The 16590-nt window shown below is 44.1% G+C and overlaps 1 protein-coding gene across 2 annotated transcripts; it reads right to left on the reverse strand.

The window, feature by feature from the left end:
• Positions 1-6418: 6418 nt before the first annotated feature.
• On the reverse strand, positions 6419-15572 carry TGIF1 (TGFB induced factor homeobox 1). Of its 2 annotated transcripts, none has more exons than XM_069853889.1 (3): positions 15163-15572; positions 8590-8816; positions 6419-7415 (listed from the first exon to the last, which is right to left on the reverse strand). In XM_069853889.1, the coding sequence occupies exons 1-3, from the start codon at positions 15176-15178 to the stop codon at positions 6849-6851; spliced, it is 810 nt and encodes a 269-aa protein (XP_069709990.1). In that variant the 5' UTR covers positions 15179-15572; the 3' UTR covers positions 6419-6848. The 2 variants fall into 2 exon arrangements, with proteins under 2 accessions (XP_069709990.1, XP_069709989.1); XM_069853888.1 differs by lacking the exon at positions 15163-15572 and adding an exon at positions 13517-13660.
• Positions 15573-16590: the final 1018 nt, after the last annotated feature.

A 16590-nucleotide genomic window follows, 5' to 3' on the forward strand; every position in this document is an offset into this window, starting at 1 on the left:
CCCATGTGCACTGCTTATTTAAATTCAAGTTGCCACATCAGAGAAAGCCCAGGTAGGAGTGCTGGCTGTTGGCATGCTCTCCAGCCGAGCTTTGCATACTACCCTCCCTGAGACTACGAGCACTCCACTGCACAACTCCCATGCCTATGTAGGGTAGATTAGCAAGACATTGCAGGACTAAGTGAGAACTCTTATGCAGAGAGCTGTGTGCCCACATCCCCACCACCTCCTCCTTAGGGTCCAAAAAGACAGAAGGGATGCCACTCTCCTTTCAGAGGGAGACTGGGACATTTCCCCCCAAGTGTCACAGATACAGTAGGTGGGAAATAAGATCCAGTGTCTCTCAGGACCCAGAGCACATCTATTATTTTACTAACCAGGCAATGAAGGAGGCCTTCTGCACCAAAGCAGCCTCCAGAAACTCAGGGACAGCCACCAAGGCCCGGTCAGCTGGCAAGTCTTGACAGGCAAAGAGATTAAGTTGGCTGAAGCTGCTTGTGGTAGGACAGAGAGAGCAGGGCATCAAGGAGACCGAGTTTGGCAGAAAGAGGGAAGCGGACGGTCGGGAAGCTTTACAACAGACAGTATGTATTTTGCAGATGTAAATCTATAAACTTTCATAGGAATTTTTTTCCATGTATCACCAGCTAAGGAAGAAAGACTTTTGAGGAAGCCCTTGGAGAAAGTTGGCAACACCTCACTGGAAATACCTTGGCTGAACACAAGCCAACTGAATTTAACATGAAGAATGAGTTACAGCAGCAACTGCCTAAGTAGTATTTAATATGATAACCTGAAATAACCTTTCAGTAAGGATTAGCAGAGGAATGTCTGCTTCACACCTCCCTGGTGGGACATCCGCCTGGGGAAGGCCTGTGGCAGCAGAGCCAGGACTGCATGCTGAAACCAGAGACACCATCAACCCAAAAGTAAAACAATCCCTCCATTTTTATAAACACCTGATGGATTTTATTATTAATTGCTTTTATTTTCATCTCATCTCTTACCCTGTCACAGCAGGGAAAGCAGAAGTTAGAGAAGAGATGAGCAATCTGTACAGAGAAGATATGCTTTCTCTCATGAAGAGAAGTTGATTTGTTTGCATCAGAGCAATATTTGTCGTTGTGGTTAGTTTAGCGGGTTAGCAAGGATCAGATGACTTCCAAAACAGTACAAAACTAGTCAAAATAATCTCTAACCTAGTTAAATGGACTATGCATGGTATTATGTAAGCACTCTCAAGGCAAACAGGGAGAGGGATGACACAGAGAGTTCAAACAGGGAATGAGACCAGAAGTACAAAAGAAAACAAAATAAGACATTCAGCACAAGGTCAGGCAATTGGAACATCACAGGCTAGAAAAGGAAGTGAAATTACAGGCTCTGGCAAAATAGCTGAATGCTTACTCAGGAAAATCACAAAACTGTTGTGATCCTTACCATGAGTTCTGTGTCTGCTATCCAGAACAATTTCTAAGACAAGCTACACGAATTCATAAAAGCAAGCTGGCAGATTTAGACTAGACATTAGGAAGAATTTCTTCACTACAAGAGTGGTGGGAACTGTACTGGGTTGCCTAGGGAACTTGTGGCTGCCCCATCCCTGGAGGTGTTTAAGGCCAGGTTGGATGGGGCCTTGGGCAGCCAGATCTAGTGGGATGTCCCTGCCCATGGCAGGGGGTTGGAGTTGGATGATCTTTAAGGTCCCTTCAAACCCTAACTATTGTATGATTCTATGATTCCATTCTATGACATCATGTTCTTCCCACAATCAGTCAAGACATTGCTGCATGTGTGTCATGTTGTTACACACCTACTGGCAGAGCTTATTGCCTGGAGCAGGCACGGGATCAGCTGCAATTAGGAAAAGTGGCCACAGCCCTGGACTGTGGTACCAGAGAAGTTCTCCAAGAATAAACAGGGTTAGATAGTTGTCAACTGTACTCTATCAACCCATCCTCACAAGCTGCCACCTGCCCCAGTTAAGTCACTAATTCAAAGCACTGCTACCTTTGTGCATCTTTATAAGTTTATTATACATCAGCATAAGCAGCTGAAAGATCAACATTCTGTTTGTCAGTGGAAGCACACAAAATTTGGCAGAAACCTGGCTATCCAGTGGAACAGGGATTAGCTGGAAGGCAGATGTGACTTATTCATGTTTGCATCAGCTTCAGGAACTGTGATTCAGGTTACGCAGTGAGGCAGCATTGCAGTGCTACAAAAGGCTGTGTAGTTCATCTGTTGGTATCAAGCTAGCTTTGTCTGCAAGCCTGTGTAGCAGGACTTGTAACACTTGCCCATTTCAGTCCCAGACCTAACGCCTCAGAACTGAAAGCATTAGAAAGCTTCAGAAAGAAAATGGAATTTTAAGGCAAGTAAAGCCAGTTTCAAAGGGAAAGGTGAGGAAAATGACTAAATGGCCATAGCTTTGTGCAGTCAGCAGGAACACATGCAAAGTTCAGATAAAGTAGTCTGAGTTTTGGCTTTGTAGTACTACTAGCATCTCTTTGTGATTTTCTGTTTCTGCTCCAGACACTCATTGTCATGATAGGGACAGGAATAGACACTGAACCACATCGAGCACACGTGGATGCAATTATTATGTCTGGAACAGCAACAGCTTTAAGTGACGTTTTGCTAGGGAGAGTGGCTAATGTAATCTTCAGTCTGAACACTGGAACTCGTGGGGGAAGAGCCTGCTGAACCAGTGAAACAGGATAAAGACATAACTGCTCCAGCAACTGGTGAACAAGAGACTTAAAACAAGTAGTGTCCTGAAAAGTGAACATGCCCTGTACTCATGCCAGTAATCCTCTATGGCAAAAGCCAAGAGGCTTGCAAAACTACAAGATACCAAGAAGAGGAGGAAAAAAACCCAAACCCAAATGAGCTAAAGGACTAGGAAACATACCAGGAAGAGGTTTTAAGCATAACAAGAAAACTGCACAACTTGCTGTGAGAAAAACAACAAAAGAAAACAGACTTTGACAGGCAGCACACAGTTAACTGCAAATGGCCTAAATACCATAGGTACAAAAGTGACACTTAACAGGGTCACAGTGTGCCAGGGCCTCCAGCTGCACTGCACCTTCTGCTGGCTGGGCTTCCCTCCTCTTCAAGGAGAAAATCGTGATCATTCCCCACCACTCTCTTTGCCCTGTTACTGCTTACTTTTTCCTGCCACCTGTTTTCCAGTGAGCTTGTTGCCAGCATCCCTAAGCCTAAGCAGCAGCATCCCACCAGCCACAGAGCCAGTATCACCTGGGAGCTTGTAGACAAGCTGCACTGCCCTCCCAAAGCAAGTCATCCTAGCTTCCTGCTCTCCCTGGGCCCCTTCCCTCCCCCATACAAGGCCAGCTGTTACTGCTCCAACGGTTTTATAGACGTGTACGTTGACCTCTTGGCAGAAGCCAGGAGACATGTGGAATACAACACCTCCCCCCCAACAAGCAGTGAGACACCACCCTCCCCACGCACACAGACAGCAACACCAGGCTCAAGCTTCCCCCCACTATTGTAATTATTTTTGCTCTGCACGGAGATTTATCACATGCAGCTGCCACAAGTTGTTTACAAGACACAAAAGCCATGAAAACAAGGTTGACGAAGTCTGCGTGTCTGAGCTGTTTTCCCTGGCATAGATTCGTCATACTTGTTAGCTCACTTAGGCCCTGGCTGGCTGTGCGGTCTCCAGTAATGCTCAGCAATGCCTTCCCGTCATCATCAGAGTCAATCCAAGTCTGTGCTTTCAGTCAGAGGTTGGGTTTTGACAGAGCTGCCTTGCAATTAGGTGCATCACTGTGGCGAGAAGAGTGAAACTCCCCATGTTCTCTTTGTTTCTTCTGCTTTTTTTTTTTTTTAATACTCTGTGCTAAAAACATTTCCAGAACTAAACTTTTCTTTTGTTCTATCGGGGATGAGTGACCAGCACATGAAGCTTTTGGTTTGTTAGTAGAACTCCCACTTAGTAGATCCTAGATGCCCTACATCTACCTACCTTTAATAGTTGTATCTGGAGTTCTTCAGGTTTCTGCTCTGAAAGAACAGATTCAGGTAAACTTCAATAGCCCGCACCAAAACTATCAGTGCTAGATTACAGGAAAGCAGAAATTCCCTTTTGACATTATTTTAGTGGGTACTCAGTATGAGTCATTTTCTTCCTCCAAGTTAAATAACACCTCAGGGTAGGGAAAATCTTGCACACTCTGTCAGCTGCTACCCAGCCTAAGGTGTTTGGCTTGTGGTGACAGCTGAACATTTAGGTATAACCGTAACATAACTAATAATTTTTTTTTATAAAAAAGAAAAAAATTGGCCTCAAGCAAACCAGGTCACAAGTGAAGTCCCCAGGGTACGTCAGTCAGCAAAATGGAAATGCAGTGCTCATCACAGGGGCAGGACTTTGGTGCTCAGTTACACTAATGCCATTTTGTGTGGCATAATAGTAAATGAAAACAGCGCAGACACCACAGGCTTTTACTTTCAATGAAAACTGTTAACCTGAATGGCAACAGCTTTCTTCCTCATCGTATTTTCATTTTCATTACTGCAGCTGTTCTAGTGGAATTACAGAACTGGTCAGCTCAGCAAGCAAAGCTCAAAAAGTTTATTTTTTTAAACTTGCTGATTTTTATTATTTTTAAAGGCAGAGTAATTAAGAGTAAAGATCACTTAAAAATGCCCTTTAATGATGCCTCACTTTTTCTCTACACGACAGCACACCAACAACCTGCTTTGAAAAAAAAAAAAATTGAACAACTCAAATCAAACAATGCAAACATATTTGCATGAGTTTTTTTTACTTTATCAGTGCTCGACGCATGGGCGTAAGGAGTGTTGCAATAAAGTTCCTTCCTGTGTGTGGACAAGGAAGCAGCTTCCAAACCTTTACCAAACATGACACTTCAGTGTCTAGCACCCTTTGAGAACAAGCATCTATTCCACAAGAGGATGTCTTGACCAACTTTTCCCTCAACACTGACCTCACAGTTACACAGAAGTGTATTTCTATTTTATAATTAGCCATTTAAAAAAAACCCAAACCAACAAACAATTAAAAAAAAGCATACATAGGTCTCCCAGGAAAAAAATACCTAGAAGAATAAATACATCGTGTCTAAAGAGACAAGACACAAAGCTTTTGCTGGACTCGCATGATATTCCTTGAAGAAAAAGTATAGAGCTATCTCTTGCTATGCTGAAAATTATTTGTTCTAGTTTTATTTCAATAAATGTTTTAAAAAATAATTCCATATTCATACAGTACATTAACACATAACTTGTGTTACTAAAGCTGATACAGACATTTTAGAGTACTATTTGCCCTGTTTTTTCAAATATAATCATTGATTTTAAACTTGAAGGTTAAAGAAAGGCAGAAGTTCAGTAGAATTCCAGAGTACTCCAGAGAACGATTTAAGAGCATTTCCAACAATTAAAAAAGATAAAAGTCACAGCATACAAAAATGTACGCACATTGCACTCTTCTACTCATAACATTCTTACATTCATTAGCTCTCCTGCTCCACATACCCCTCCCCCAGCCTCCCAAACAGACAATTGGTTTGTTTTTAAGGATTAGCCGGAACTGATTTTCCCCCTAGAGGTCTCTTATTTCACTGTTGTTGGAAGGATAAGGGTGGGCAACTCACATTCGAGTTGAAATGTGAACTGCAAGTCCTGACATTTTTCAGTAACAAGTAATTTCGATAGCAAATTCCTCTCTGAAAGGTAACTTGAATTCTGTTAGCCAGAATACACCCAAATGCAACAGGGATCTCTTTTAAATCTTAGTCAATCACCTGTTTAAGTATCTCACCAAGGCCTAGCTCCCAGAACTCATATTTAATCCCAATGCAGTCTCTTCTGATTCAGTCTACTAGAATTAATGAGTCACAACCTTGTCATTGCTAGTCCAAGAAGAGTTACAGTGGGAGACCTCATCCTCCCCCCATCAAAATTTGTTACCTGTGATGCCTAGGAGCTGTATCACAAAGACCTGAAAAGAACCTCTTCCAGCCTCCTCATTTCATCTTCAGGAGAACTTCCCCATGGGCTGTCACAACTCCCACCTCTGAAGTATTTCTAGGAGCCAAAAGCTGGAACTCTTAGAGACGCCCAAGATATACCCTTGACATAGCTCCCTTTTTGGCCCCTTTAAAAAATTTTCAACACAGTCAGGTACTTCTGGCCCACTTTTCTGCATTCCTTCAGACATCTGGTTAACAACAACTGCTAGCATGGCTTTCTAAACTAAACGGAAGTCCGTACAAGCTCAATATTTCTCACTTGCATTAATTTCAAGAGTAAAGCTGTGTTTTCTGCCAAGTTTGTATTCAACAAAATACTCTATGCACCCATTTTTAAAGAAAATATTTTATTACATTATGGGGAACAAAAACATAATCATCCAAAGTTTGTATTGTTAAAAAAATTGAAAATTTATTTTAGACAGTGTGTCGGTATATTCTGTTCCGCATGGGAATGATAAGACAACTCTATAGCATTACTAGATATTGCACAGTCTGAAAGAAACAAAAACAAATCACATGATCTTGGGAACCATCTCACATTATGAAAAACCTACAAAGAAAACATTAAAAAAAAACAAACCCACACAATCCTTTCTACAGTAGCTTTAAGTTTATAATTCTTGGAATGACCATATTCCACTGAAGACCATCTCAGTGACAGGAAGCTTCATTTCAGCAATCCTTTGTGCAAATAAGATTAATAAAAAAAATAATAATAATGCAGTGAAGTCTTTTGATATCATGTGGGTGGCAATAACCACACAGGTGTTAGATCCCTGCCTGGAAAAAAAAAATGGGAAAGAAGGAGGGGGTCTAGGCCATAAGTTTTGCCTGCAACTCCATCTCTGCCGCCCTCTTGAGTGCAACATCCACCAGTAGCTGAAATCCACTAAAATCCTGGTTAAGGTCTGGTGGGGTTGGAGGAGGAGTGTTAAAGAGCCCACTCTGTACATTTGCAGCAGGTCCCAGTTTTGATGCGTCCTCGTGGTAGGAGAGAGAGTTGTCTGTGAAGCTGTTGGCTGGGGGCTGCTGTGGGTCTGTTGTCTGCCCTACATCAGCTGGCTGGCAGAAGTGGAGAGGGCCATCTTTCAACACAGTCACAGTTGTGTGGCAAATCACTGATGGCCGAGCCAGGACTGATCCCGGGGAAGCCGGCTTGGCAGAGGGCACAGTCTTGCCAAGTGGTGCGGCAGCAGGAAGGAAAGCAGCCTCCTCCAGCAGGGGAATGTAGTTCTTTGTGCCGATGGAAGACTCCACTAGGCTACCCTCCGGAAGCTTGGTCCCTCGCCGCGAGATAGTGAATTGATTTGGGTCTTTGCCGTCCTTCCTCAGCATGTCAGGTAAAAGCCTGCGTCGTGCATTGATAAACCAGTTGCAGACCTGGGAATATAACGACAACTTAATTTCTACCTTCATTCATTTCCAGCTATGTGCCCATTAGTCATTGAGTCAGATTAATGAATCCCTCCAAGCAGTTTCCTTAACTGCAGAACAAAAGAGAGACCTACTGACAAGTTTTGACATGCCTGGCAAAGGCCCTTCCCTTGTCCGGGCTCTACCCCCAGCTCCTGCAACCGCTCCCGACAACCGGGACATCTGAAGACTGCTTGGCCAAACAGAGAGAAGTTTAGCTTTTAACTCTGCACACACATTAACCTATTAGCTATTGTTCCCTAGCTCAGGTTAATTAACAACAGGAAAACCTTTTCTCTCTGAACAGAGCCACTCCTCCCACAAATAGTTACTGATTTTCCTTGTTCAACTGACTGTGTCGACAGACATAACATGAATTACCTCATTGAAGTTTGTCCTTGTTTAAATATCAAACCAGTTTCCTGGGTGATACAGGATAGTTTATAGTTTAACGTCTTTTTTCTGTTTACTACATCAAGGAGGTTTTCTTATGATGTTACATTAAGGAAATTTTACTTTACAGCCAATTACAAAATTTGTACTAATGAATTCATCTGGAAAAACAAAGCCCAGAAGCCAACAGGAATGCTCTTTAGCACCTCTCAAAACCAAACCAGGGTTTACCCAAGTTCTCATGCAGCCACCTTCCCATGAAGCTTCCCAGGTTGTTCCACTGATCTTAATGGAAGTCATCAAACACATAATTATATATGTGCATGCTCTACAGGCACGAACCCCAAGCTGCAGTTTTAGAAGTAAAGAGCTATATGTTAAGCTGCCTATATATCACCATAAAACCTCTGTTGACAAATAAATACCTTCTTCTCACAATATATTGCCTTATACAGGCACTTTATTTCTTTTGGGCCCCAATTCTGCAAAAATTAGCATGCATACTCAATTTCATTACTGTCTGTTCTCCCAGGGAAGTAATTTTATTCCCAATAAACAAAGATCATCATAACACACAATTAATTTGTATTTCTCCTTACAAGTGCCATCAGAAGGAGAGCAGGTAACAAGAAAAAAGGAAATCTCACATGCAGTATAAACATTTGTACTGGTGACTAGACCATAGTTAAAAAAAAAAAAAAAGAAAGAAGACAGCTCCCTTGGAAGCAAGAACTATTTTTTCTAATACCTGTAGTGTGGACAGGTGTGTTTGTCGGGATAACAGTGCTTTTTCTTGCTCTGAAGGATAAGCATTGTATCGGTGCTCATATAGCCAGTCCCGAAGAATCTGCACAGATTCCTTGGGCAGGTTCCCGCGTCTCCTCCGTTTGCCTGAGCCAGCAGATGAGGAAAGATCCAGTGGGACATCCATAGTGTCATCATCCTCTGTTTCACTGCCTGATACTGCAACTACACCTGCAATTATAAGAAGACAAGAACAATCAGCCTTCTAAATCCGCAAAATACTCAGCTCCAGCATTCTATTGGTTCAGACACTTCAATATATTAACTCTCTATACTACAAACCATGGTAAAGCCTCCTATAAAGGAGATCTGTCCTGTAGTGTTAACTTGTCAAGCTGTAGTTCTTCTGTCAGCTGAACAAGAAGTAGCACCAATGACCCATTCCTAGGGGAATCCTTCTCTGCAAACACTTACGTTCTTGTTCCCCTGGCAACCTTTCATCTACTGCATGTTATCAGATAGATAATGCCAATATTATCCAAATTTGCTTGCCATGGTATGCAACACTTTTCTTCAAGGACAACTATCCAGTGGTTGGGCAAAAGGTCAATACCCAGGAACTTACAAATCCAGCTCAAGCAATTGGTTATTTAATTACTTCTTAAAATGCTGATGTTTTCCTCCTGAGAGGGATAGCTTATAGATTGTATAAATTAATACCTTATTCCAATCTATTAACAAAAACTAATAGAAGAGAAAAATTGTGTCTGCCCTCTCCCCCAACTGGATTTTCACTTAGAAAGAAAAAAAGTGCAGGAAAAGGAAAGAACCAGGTGCCTAACTCATGCAAGAGTCCCTCAGGTTATCAGAAGAGGGACTTCTGCAATTTAATTGCACTTCTGTATTGAAGAACCATAATCACTTAATGTTTGGGTGGGTTTGTTTTAAAGGTACAACTTTGCATCCTGATTGCTTTTATAACTTCATAGTTTTCATTTTGTATTTCAATTTGTGTGTTCTATGCTACACTTACTACAAAGGCTCCAGATTTACAAGTTAACTGCTTACTTTTTTCCTCCAACACAAAGGAAGGAACAGATATCAAAATTTGGTTATCCCTTCTTATATACACAAGACTACAAGAAACAAAGCTATGGTATGTAAATAATAATAATTAAAAAATTGAACAAAATAAAAAACAACCAAAAATACCAATCACTTATTCAAAGTTCAGAAGACTACAATTTGATTCCTTTGGTAGGATATAAAAGTCACTGAGGAAACAACAAGTACTGTAAAACAAAGAAAACCATGCTTGAAATACTCACCAGGTTAACCTCATGAAAAATTTTAGGAAGCTTACAATATATATAAATCCAAATAAAATACCGTCAATTTTCAACTACTACGATTAAATACTAATTTAGAGTGAAATTATACTGGCTTTCAAAAGCATTTTCTAGAAATTAGAGAAGGAAAACAAGGCCTTAGTCTTTCTGCATTTTGAATTTGGAGGTGGGGGGAGACAACTTGCCCATTCATAACATCTAAACTAAAACAATAGTAAAACAAGTTTAAAAAGTACATTGTTTATGCAGGCAACCACCCATAGCTCAAAAACTCTGTAAGGAAACAAAGTCAGCCCTAAAATATGAGAAGTGTGTCCACGGAAGTATAAAACTACATATATAAAGCTATAGTTATGTCCATAAGTAAAGGAACAGTAGGAACTAACATGACATAACAGGTTGAGGGGACACCTCTCCCCACACTTTCAGCTAAAGCTGAAATGGTGAATTATTCTTTGCCCTATTTATGAACAGCTCCAATATCCTTACATTTAGCTTAAATTGTCCAAATTTCAGTGCATATTTTGACATGCAAGCATTCCCAGCAGGATGATCAATCTACAATTTGTCTGGCGTAGTTACTTTAGTAACTTACTCAGTATTGTTTTCATTCTCCCAACTGCTGATTCATGTAACTGACAAACACCAAACTGACACACCAAATTTTTCCTCTTGATGATTAGCTACATAAATTATCCAGTCATGGAACATGAACAATAGGACAATATTTAAATAGCCAACACAAGATAAACTCCAGATTATGTAAACACGTTCTCAATTCATGTAGAAAGTACATCAAGTTTGCTTTAAAATGATTCCAAGCAAACTGCTTTATAGCTGTCATAGCCTTACAGGAAGCACTGTCATGCTTGCAACCTAACCTGAGAACATGCCTTGCACAATGGACTCCTGGAGCCACGAGGAGCACTTCTTGGAACAAAGATCCTGCACAGACAACACAATGGCTCTGCAAAGTAGCTTGTCCCTTTTAAACTGAATTTAAAAACTAGCTAAAACTAGCCTATGCAATTCAGCCGATGTTTTCAAGCCTGCTGCTCTTGTTTGTCAGAATCCAGAAGCGTTGCAGCACTTCAGTGGGCTGGGGTTTTTTTTGTTTGTTTTTAAATGTAATAGGCAGCAAGACAAGACCTTGGAAAACAGGGAGAGGCAAACAGTGAGGGCTGGAAATGAGAGGGAAGAGAAGCCAAAGAAACTACCGCTGTGAGAAAGTTATGTGTCTAATGGTTTGCGAGCTGTTTTTACATGGGCATGCGAAGAGTCCTCCAGACACACACCACCCCACCTGGAGCAAATTCTCCAAGACCTAACACAAAGCTGAGACACCACAGGAGCCTCTCTAAATTTAAGAAAACTGACCTGACAGCAAAACTTCTCCTACAACTATTCCATTTTCTCACTGCAAAAAGTGACAAAATACTGCTGGAAAACCAGCAGCACAAAATCGTTTCTCTGTTTCACCAACACAATCTTTTGGTAAAGTAAAAGTTGCCGTCTGGCTAACCGTAACCTACCTAGCAAGAAATGAGTCAACAGCGGAGCCTGCCCTTTGACCCACTCGCTTAGTGTGTCATATTAACTGACACAGTAAGTTAGTGACACAAAGCAGGTTTTGGTTAGGCAGGAAACCCAGCGTAGTACAACTCCTCATTTAAATGAGCTCATTTAAATAGACTATCAGCCGTCTGAACTTGTGGCAGTCTGAACTTGTGGCAGATCTTCCCAGCACAGTTCAGAGCGAGCAGCAACAGGAAGTCATGGCTAGAAATCTCACACTACCCCTACTTTTTTATACTAGAGCAGGAGCCACGTTGTTGCTGTCAAGGCTGTGTTTTCATTAAAGCATTCCTGCTGATTACAACCCAGCTCTGTTTTTCCGTTTTGTTAGTAATCAGGCTATTCGCTGCTGGTTTCCTGTTTTAAACAGGGCCCAACTGAAAAGGCTTCTGGCCAGGCTCCACGACTGGACCATTGGCTTACTTTTATTTACACTCAGAATAAAGGCTTGTGGACACGAGGAGTAGCCCCAGCTGACCTACTAATTTATTTTGCCTTAGAAGTAGGCTAGTGCCATGCTATTTTACATCTCCTCCTAAATACGTTTAACCTAGACAGGAAAAAAAAAAAAACAACAACCCTGCTTTTACAGGACTATATTAAAGCAGCAAGAGTTCGTTCACAGAGCGGTCTGAGAAACAACACAAAATCCCAGCTATGCACTCCTGCCATCACGACTTAGATGAGCCGCCCAGGCTATTAATGACCTAAGAACTACATGATCAGCACACCTTCTTATAAATTACTTTATCATCCTGGCTCCCCAGCTGAAGTCATATACATGATTGAAGGCACTGTTGCATTGTATCACAGCCCAAAGACTTTACAAGTCCTTCCATAATCAGCTCAGAGAAGATTACACCTAGGACCTGGAGTCTGAGCTCAACACCCAACCGTTAACAGCTTGAAACAACAGGAGTAAAAAGTACAGTGATGACTAAAGTTGATTTCAAAATAAACTACTGCTACTTCAGAAGGCATGCTGAAATACTTTGAGGGGGAGCACAAAGCATTTAAAGAGGCAGAGACACAAGAAATGGAAGCTAAGAAAATGAAACATTTAGGCTGAGTATCAGGAGAAAAAAACCCACAACTATCCCATTGTGTCGAGGAAGAGCTTCACCGAGGAAGTGTAAGAAGCCAATTGTTATTCAAAACAGGACAAAGTATACCACACGGACAATCTCTGCCCTCCAGAACAGGGGATGGACAAAAACCACCTTTAGGAAAACCTCCCACCCCTTAGGGTTCTCTGACTTTTTTTTTTTTTTTAGCTGGAATTATTTATTTTTTACGAGCACAGATAAACAGTATCAGTTCCCATCTAATGCCCCGATCCTGTTGTAACCAAGTTCAGTAAGATTCCTCACATGTATAAACTTGAGCACATGCCTGTGTCTTTGTGAGATTGTATTCTAAATCAGCTAATTAACGTGAATGTGTTCAGTGTGATTGCTATCACGTTATTATTTATAAGTAAAACTATCCACAGAGGGGTCCTCGGGGTTTTAGTCCACAGGCTGTTAGCTAAACACACAACCCCCCCCAACCGAAAAAAAAAACCAACCAACAAAGAAATCCAACACAAAAAAACCTAACAAAAACGTAATGTGAATTTTAAAACCACCAACAGAAATGTATTAGTTTAAAATGATTCATAAGTAATCAAGAACTACAAAAAGGGAATTTCCACAGTGAAAAAAAACAACAAAAAACACACCGAAGTTTTTTCTCTGAATAGATTTCATAAATGAGGAACCAGCTTATTTGTTTCCTCTGGATTTCACAGCTTGAGCTCTATCCCTTATATTTTTTTTCTTTAAACTTTTTTTTTTCCCCCCTAGGACTACAAGCAAGAAATCTGCTACAAAGTCACTCTTTGCAACTTTTTGAATGAGCCTCAAACGCCAGGAGGTCACAAATAACTACAAGCCCAACCTTTAACGAAACAAAAAAGACACCGTAGCCCTAACATCTTTTTAAAAGTTTCCGTCTTTGTCTCCTCACCTTTAAATTTCTGGCACGCAAACCCCAGGCCCACGGCCCCTCTCAAAAGTTCTCCCTCCCGCCTGTCACCTTTCATTGTTTCCATTGTTTCAGCCCAGGACTTGCAATCCTCAAAGCAGATCTGTCCCCTTCTCTCTCTCACACACGTACAACACACAAAAAGCCCTACACACGCGTACCTAGAAACTACGTCAGCGTTTTTCACACGCGTTTATTTCGGGGGTGGCAAGGAAACAGTTGAAAGTGCAGGGAGTTTGGTATTTCACCAACCAGCAGCTGCCCTCGGGGAGAGAAGTCTGAACAATGGAAGCAACAGCAGACAGGAAACCAGCTCACCACTGCTGTGCAAATAGGGAGCATAGGAATGTCCTAAAAATAACTCGGCTAAATTAATTCGGTTAAACCATTAAAAAAAAAAAAGAAAGAAAAGAAAAAAAAAACACCCAAACCAACCCCCCTGCTTGCAATAAGGTTAAGATTATCTCAGCCTAAGACGACTGAAACACTTTAAAGCCCGTGCTGTCATTATCTCTAGGCACTGGCGGCTGAGCTTGGTATGCAGCACATGTTGTAATTTAAAAATCCGTGCAGTTCGCTCGCAGGCTGAAACGCGCCCAGCGCGTCTGATCCTGCGGGAACTCGGGATCCTTCGCTTCTAAACACCAGCCTGCCTGCTGTTTAAACTTCGTCTTTTTGCCTTAATTCCCTTTGTGTGTGCTCCTTTCAGATGAGCAGCACGTCCGCGGCTCCTTACGAGGGCTACAAACCATATTAGTACATCATGTTTCCAGCCGCCCAATGATTTCACGAACTCCATATGCGTTAATTGCTCCAAGGATTTAACAATGAGCGAGTCTGCTCTACTAGAGCCGCAGGAATGCGTAGTAGGGGAAAACCAGCACAACTCTGGAGTACTGAACATGCGCACTGCTCCCCTCTAACCCTCCACTTGGGATAATTTAATGGTCTTGGAATGCAAAACACCCTTCATCCCCACTACCGACCGGTAAATCGTGACTGAAAAGATGGTGCTTTCCTATAAACTTCTTCCCAGCCTGCACAAGGTGCTACCTGTGAAAGCGCGGTCTGCGCTTTTGTGGCCGAGTTCTCATTTAAAGGTATTTAAAGGTTCTCAAAGCACCAAAAGCGCCAGGAGTAACAACCCTCCGACCGCAAAGTTTGCGTGCCCGTGGCGAACAAAGAGGGGCCAGCCCCCCGCTCGGGGATGCGGGCAGCCCCGCTTTCTCTGCCCCCAGGCTGGGAAAACGACCCGCACCCTCCCCCCTCCCGGTACCGCGCGGTTCGGCGGGGAAAAGCGACAAAAAGCGTTTTAATGGAGGGCAAGGGGGAAGAGGCAGGACAGAGGGAGCGAAAACAAAACTTCGCAGGGGCACAAAGCGGGCGGCTGGACGTGTTTTTTGACAGGGAGCCAGCGGCGCAGAGAGGCGCCTGCTCCAAACAACAATCCCGCATGTTTCGTCTGGGAGCGCAGCATCCACTGCCATCTCGGCCGGGGCAGAAGGAAAACAAGAGCCCGTCTGGCTCGGCAACAGCCTCACCCCCACCCCGCTCCCCGAGTTCTCCCGCAAGCCGTTCCCGCAGGGAGAGGCGAGGCGAGGGCACCCCCCTTTCCCCGACGCGACTACCTTTTTTACTTTTCATCTTGATGGCCAGAACTGAGCCGCTGCCGCCGCCGGACACCCCGCGCACCAACCCAAGTTTCTGCAATTCTGCCGGACGCTGCTCCCCTTTTAAACTCGGCGAGGAGGACGACGGAGAAGAAGCGGCAGCGGCGGAGCCGGGCGCCCAGCGCTGCTGTCAGCGGGAGCCGCGGGGCTCAGCCTCCCGGGGGGTTTTCTGGAGCGGCCGCCGCCGGGGTGGGCTTCCCTCCCCCCGTCCCTTTGTTCCCTCCTGCCGGCGATTGGCCCGGGCTCGTTAAAGTGAGGGAAGGCTCGGGAGGAAAAGGTGCACGAGCGTCCGCCCTCCCCCACCTCCCCGCAGTGAGTACGGGAGAGCCGCTGAGCGCCCGCACCCGCCGCCGCTGCCTCCTCCTCCTCGTCCTCCTCTCTCCTCCCCTCCCGGGCCGCTGTCAGGCGGGAGGGGAGGGCCGGAGGGAGGGGTGCGTGCCCGTACCCGCTCGCTCACACACAACAGCGGCGCGGGGGGGGGGAGATTTCCGTGCCTGCCGCTCCCTCGCCTTTCTTCCAGGCAGACGTTTGATCATTAAACTGGAAGGAGAAGAGGGGGAGGGGAGGGGTAAGATTTTGACAGCTGCCCTTGACTAGCCTCCTCCTGTTGCTGCCGGATGAACCACCCACTCCTGCGCCTGAATAGAGAGGAGAAGAAAGGGGAGGCAGCGCGGTCGGCAGGAGATGGACCGGCGGGGGCTGCCTCCCCCCCAGCCGCGGGGAAGGGGAACCCCGTTTCTGGGGTTATTTTTGCATCGGTTCGTAAAGGTTGTTTTTTTATCTCCCCCTCCCCCTGCTCCAGCCCGATGGATTTGTCTGCAGCACATGGCTCATAGCTGTAAAAAAAGAGAGAAGTCTCACAGCTTGACTCATCCCTCTTAGGCGAGCACGTGTTGCAGCAACAGTTTATTTTCCTCCGGAATGAGAAACGCAAGAACTTGCGAGCCAGCTCCTTGGCGGAGGGCTCGCTCCGGCTTCCCACCGAGCTGGAGAAGGCAGGAGGGAGGAGACCCTTCCCTTGAAATCGGCCCGGCGCCCCCCACCCCACCCCAGACAAAGCGAGGGGCCCCGCGCCCCAAGGTTTTGGCGTTGGGAAAAAAAATAAATCACAGGATCGCTAGGTTGAAGAAAGAGATCGTCAAGCCCAACCGTACCTGTCCACTACTAAATCATATCCCTCAGCACTGCATCTACCCATCTTTTAAACACCTCCAGGGATGGTGACTCAACCACCTCCCTGGGCAGCCTGTGCCAGTGCCCGGTAAACCTTTCGGTGAGGAAATTTTTCCTCATGTCCAATCTGAACCTCCCCTGGCACAACTTGAGGCCATTCCCTCTCGTCCTGTCACTTGGGACAAGAAAGCAAACCTGCCATGCCTTGAAACA

The sequence above is a fragment of the Phaenicophaeus curvirostris genome, chromosome 3 (genome assembly GCF_032191515.1).
Source record: "Phaenicophaeus curvirostris isolate KB17595 chromosome 3, BPBGC_Pcur_1.0, whole genome shotgun sequence".
Lineage (NCBI taxonomy): Eukaryota > Metazoa > Chordata > Aves > Cuculiformes > Cuculidae > Phaenicophaeus > Phaenicophaeus curvirostris.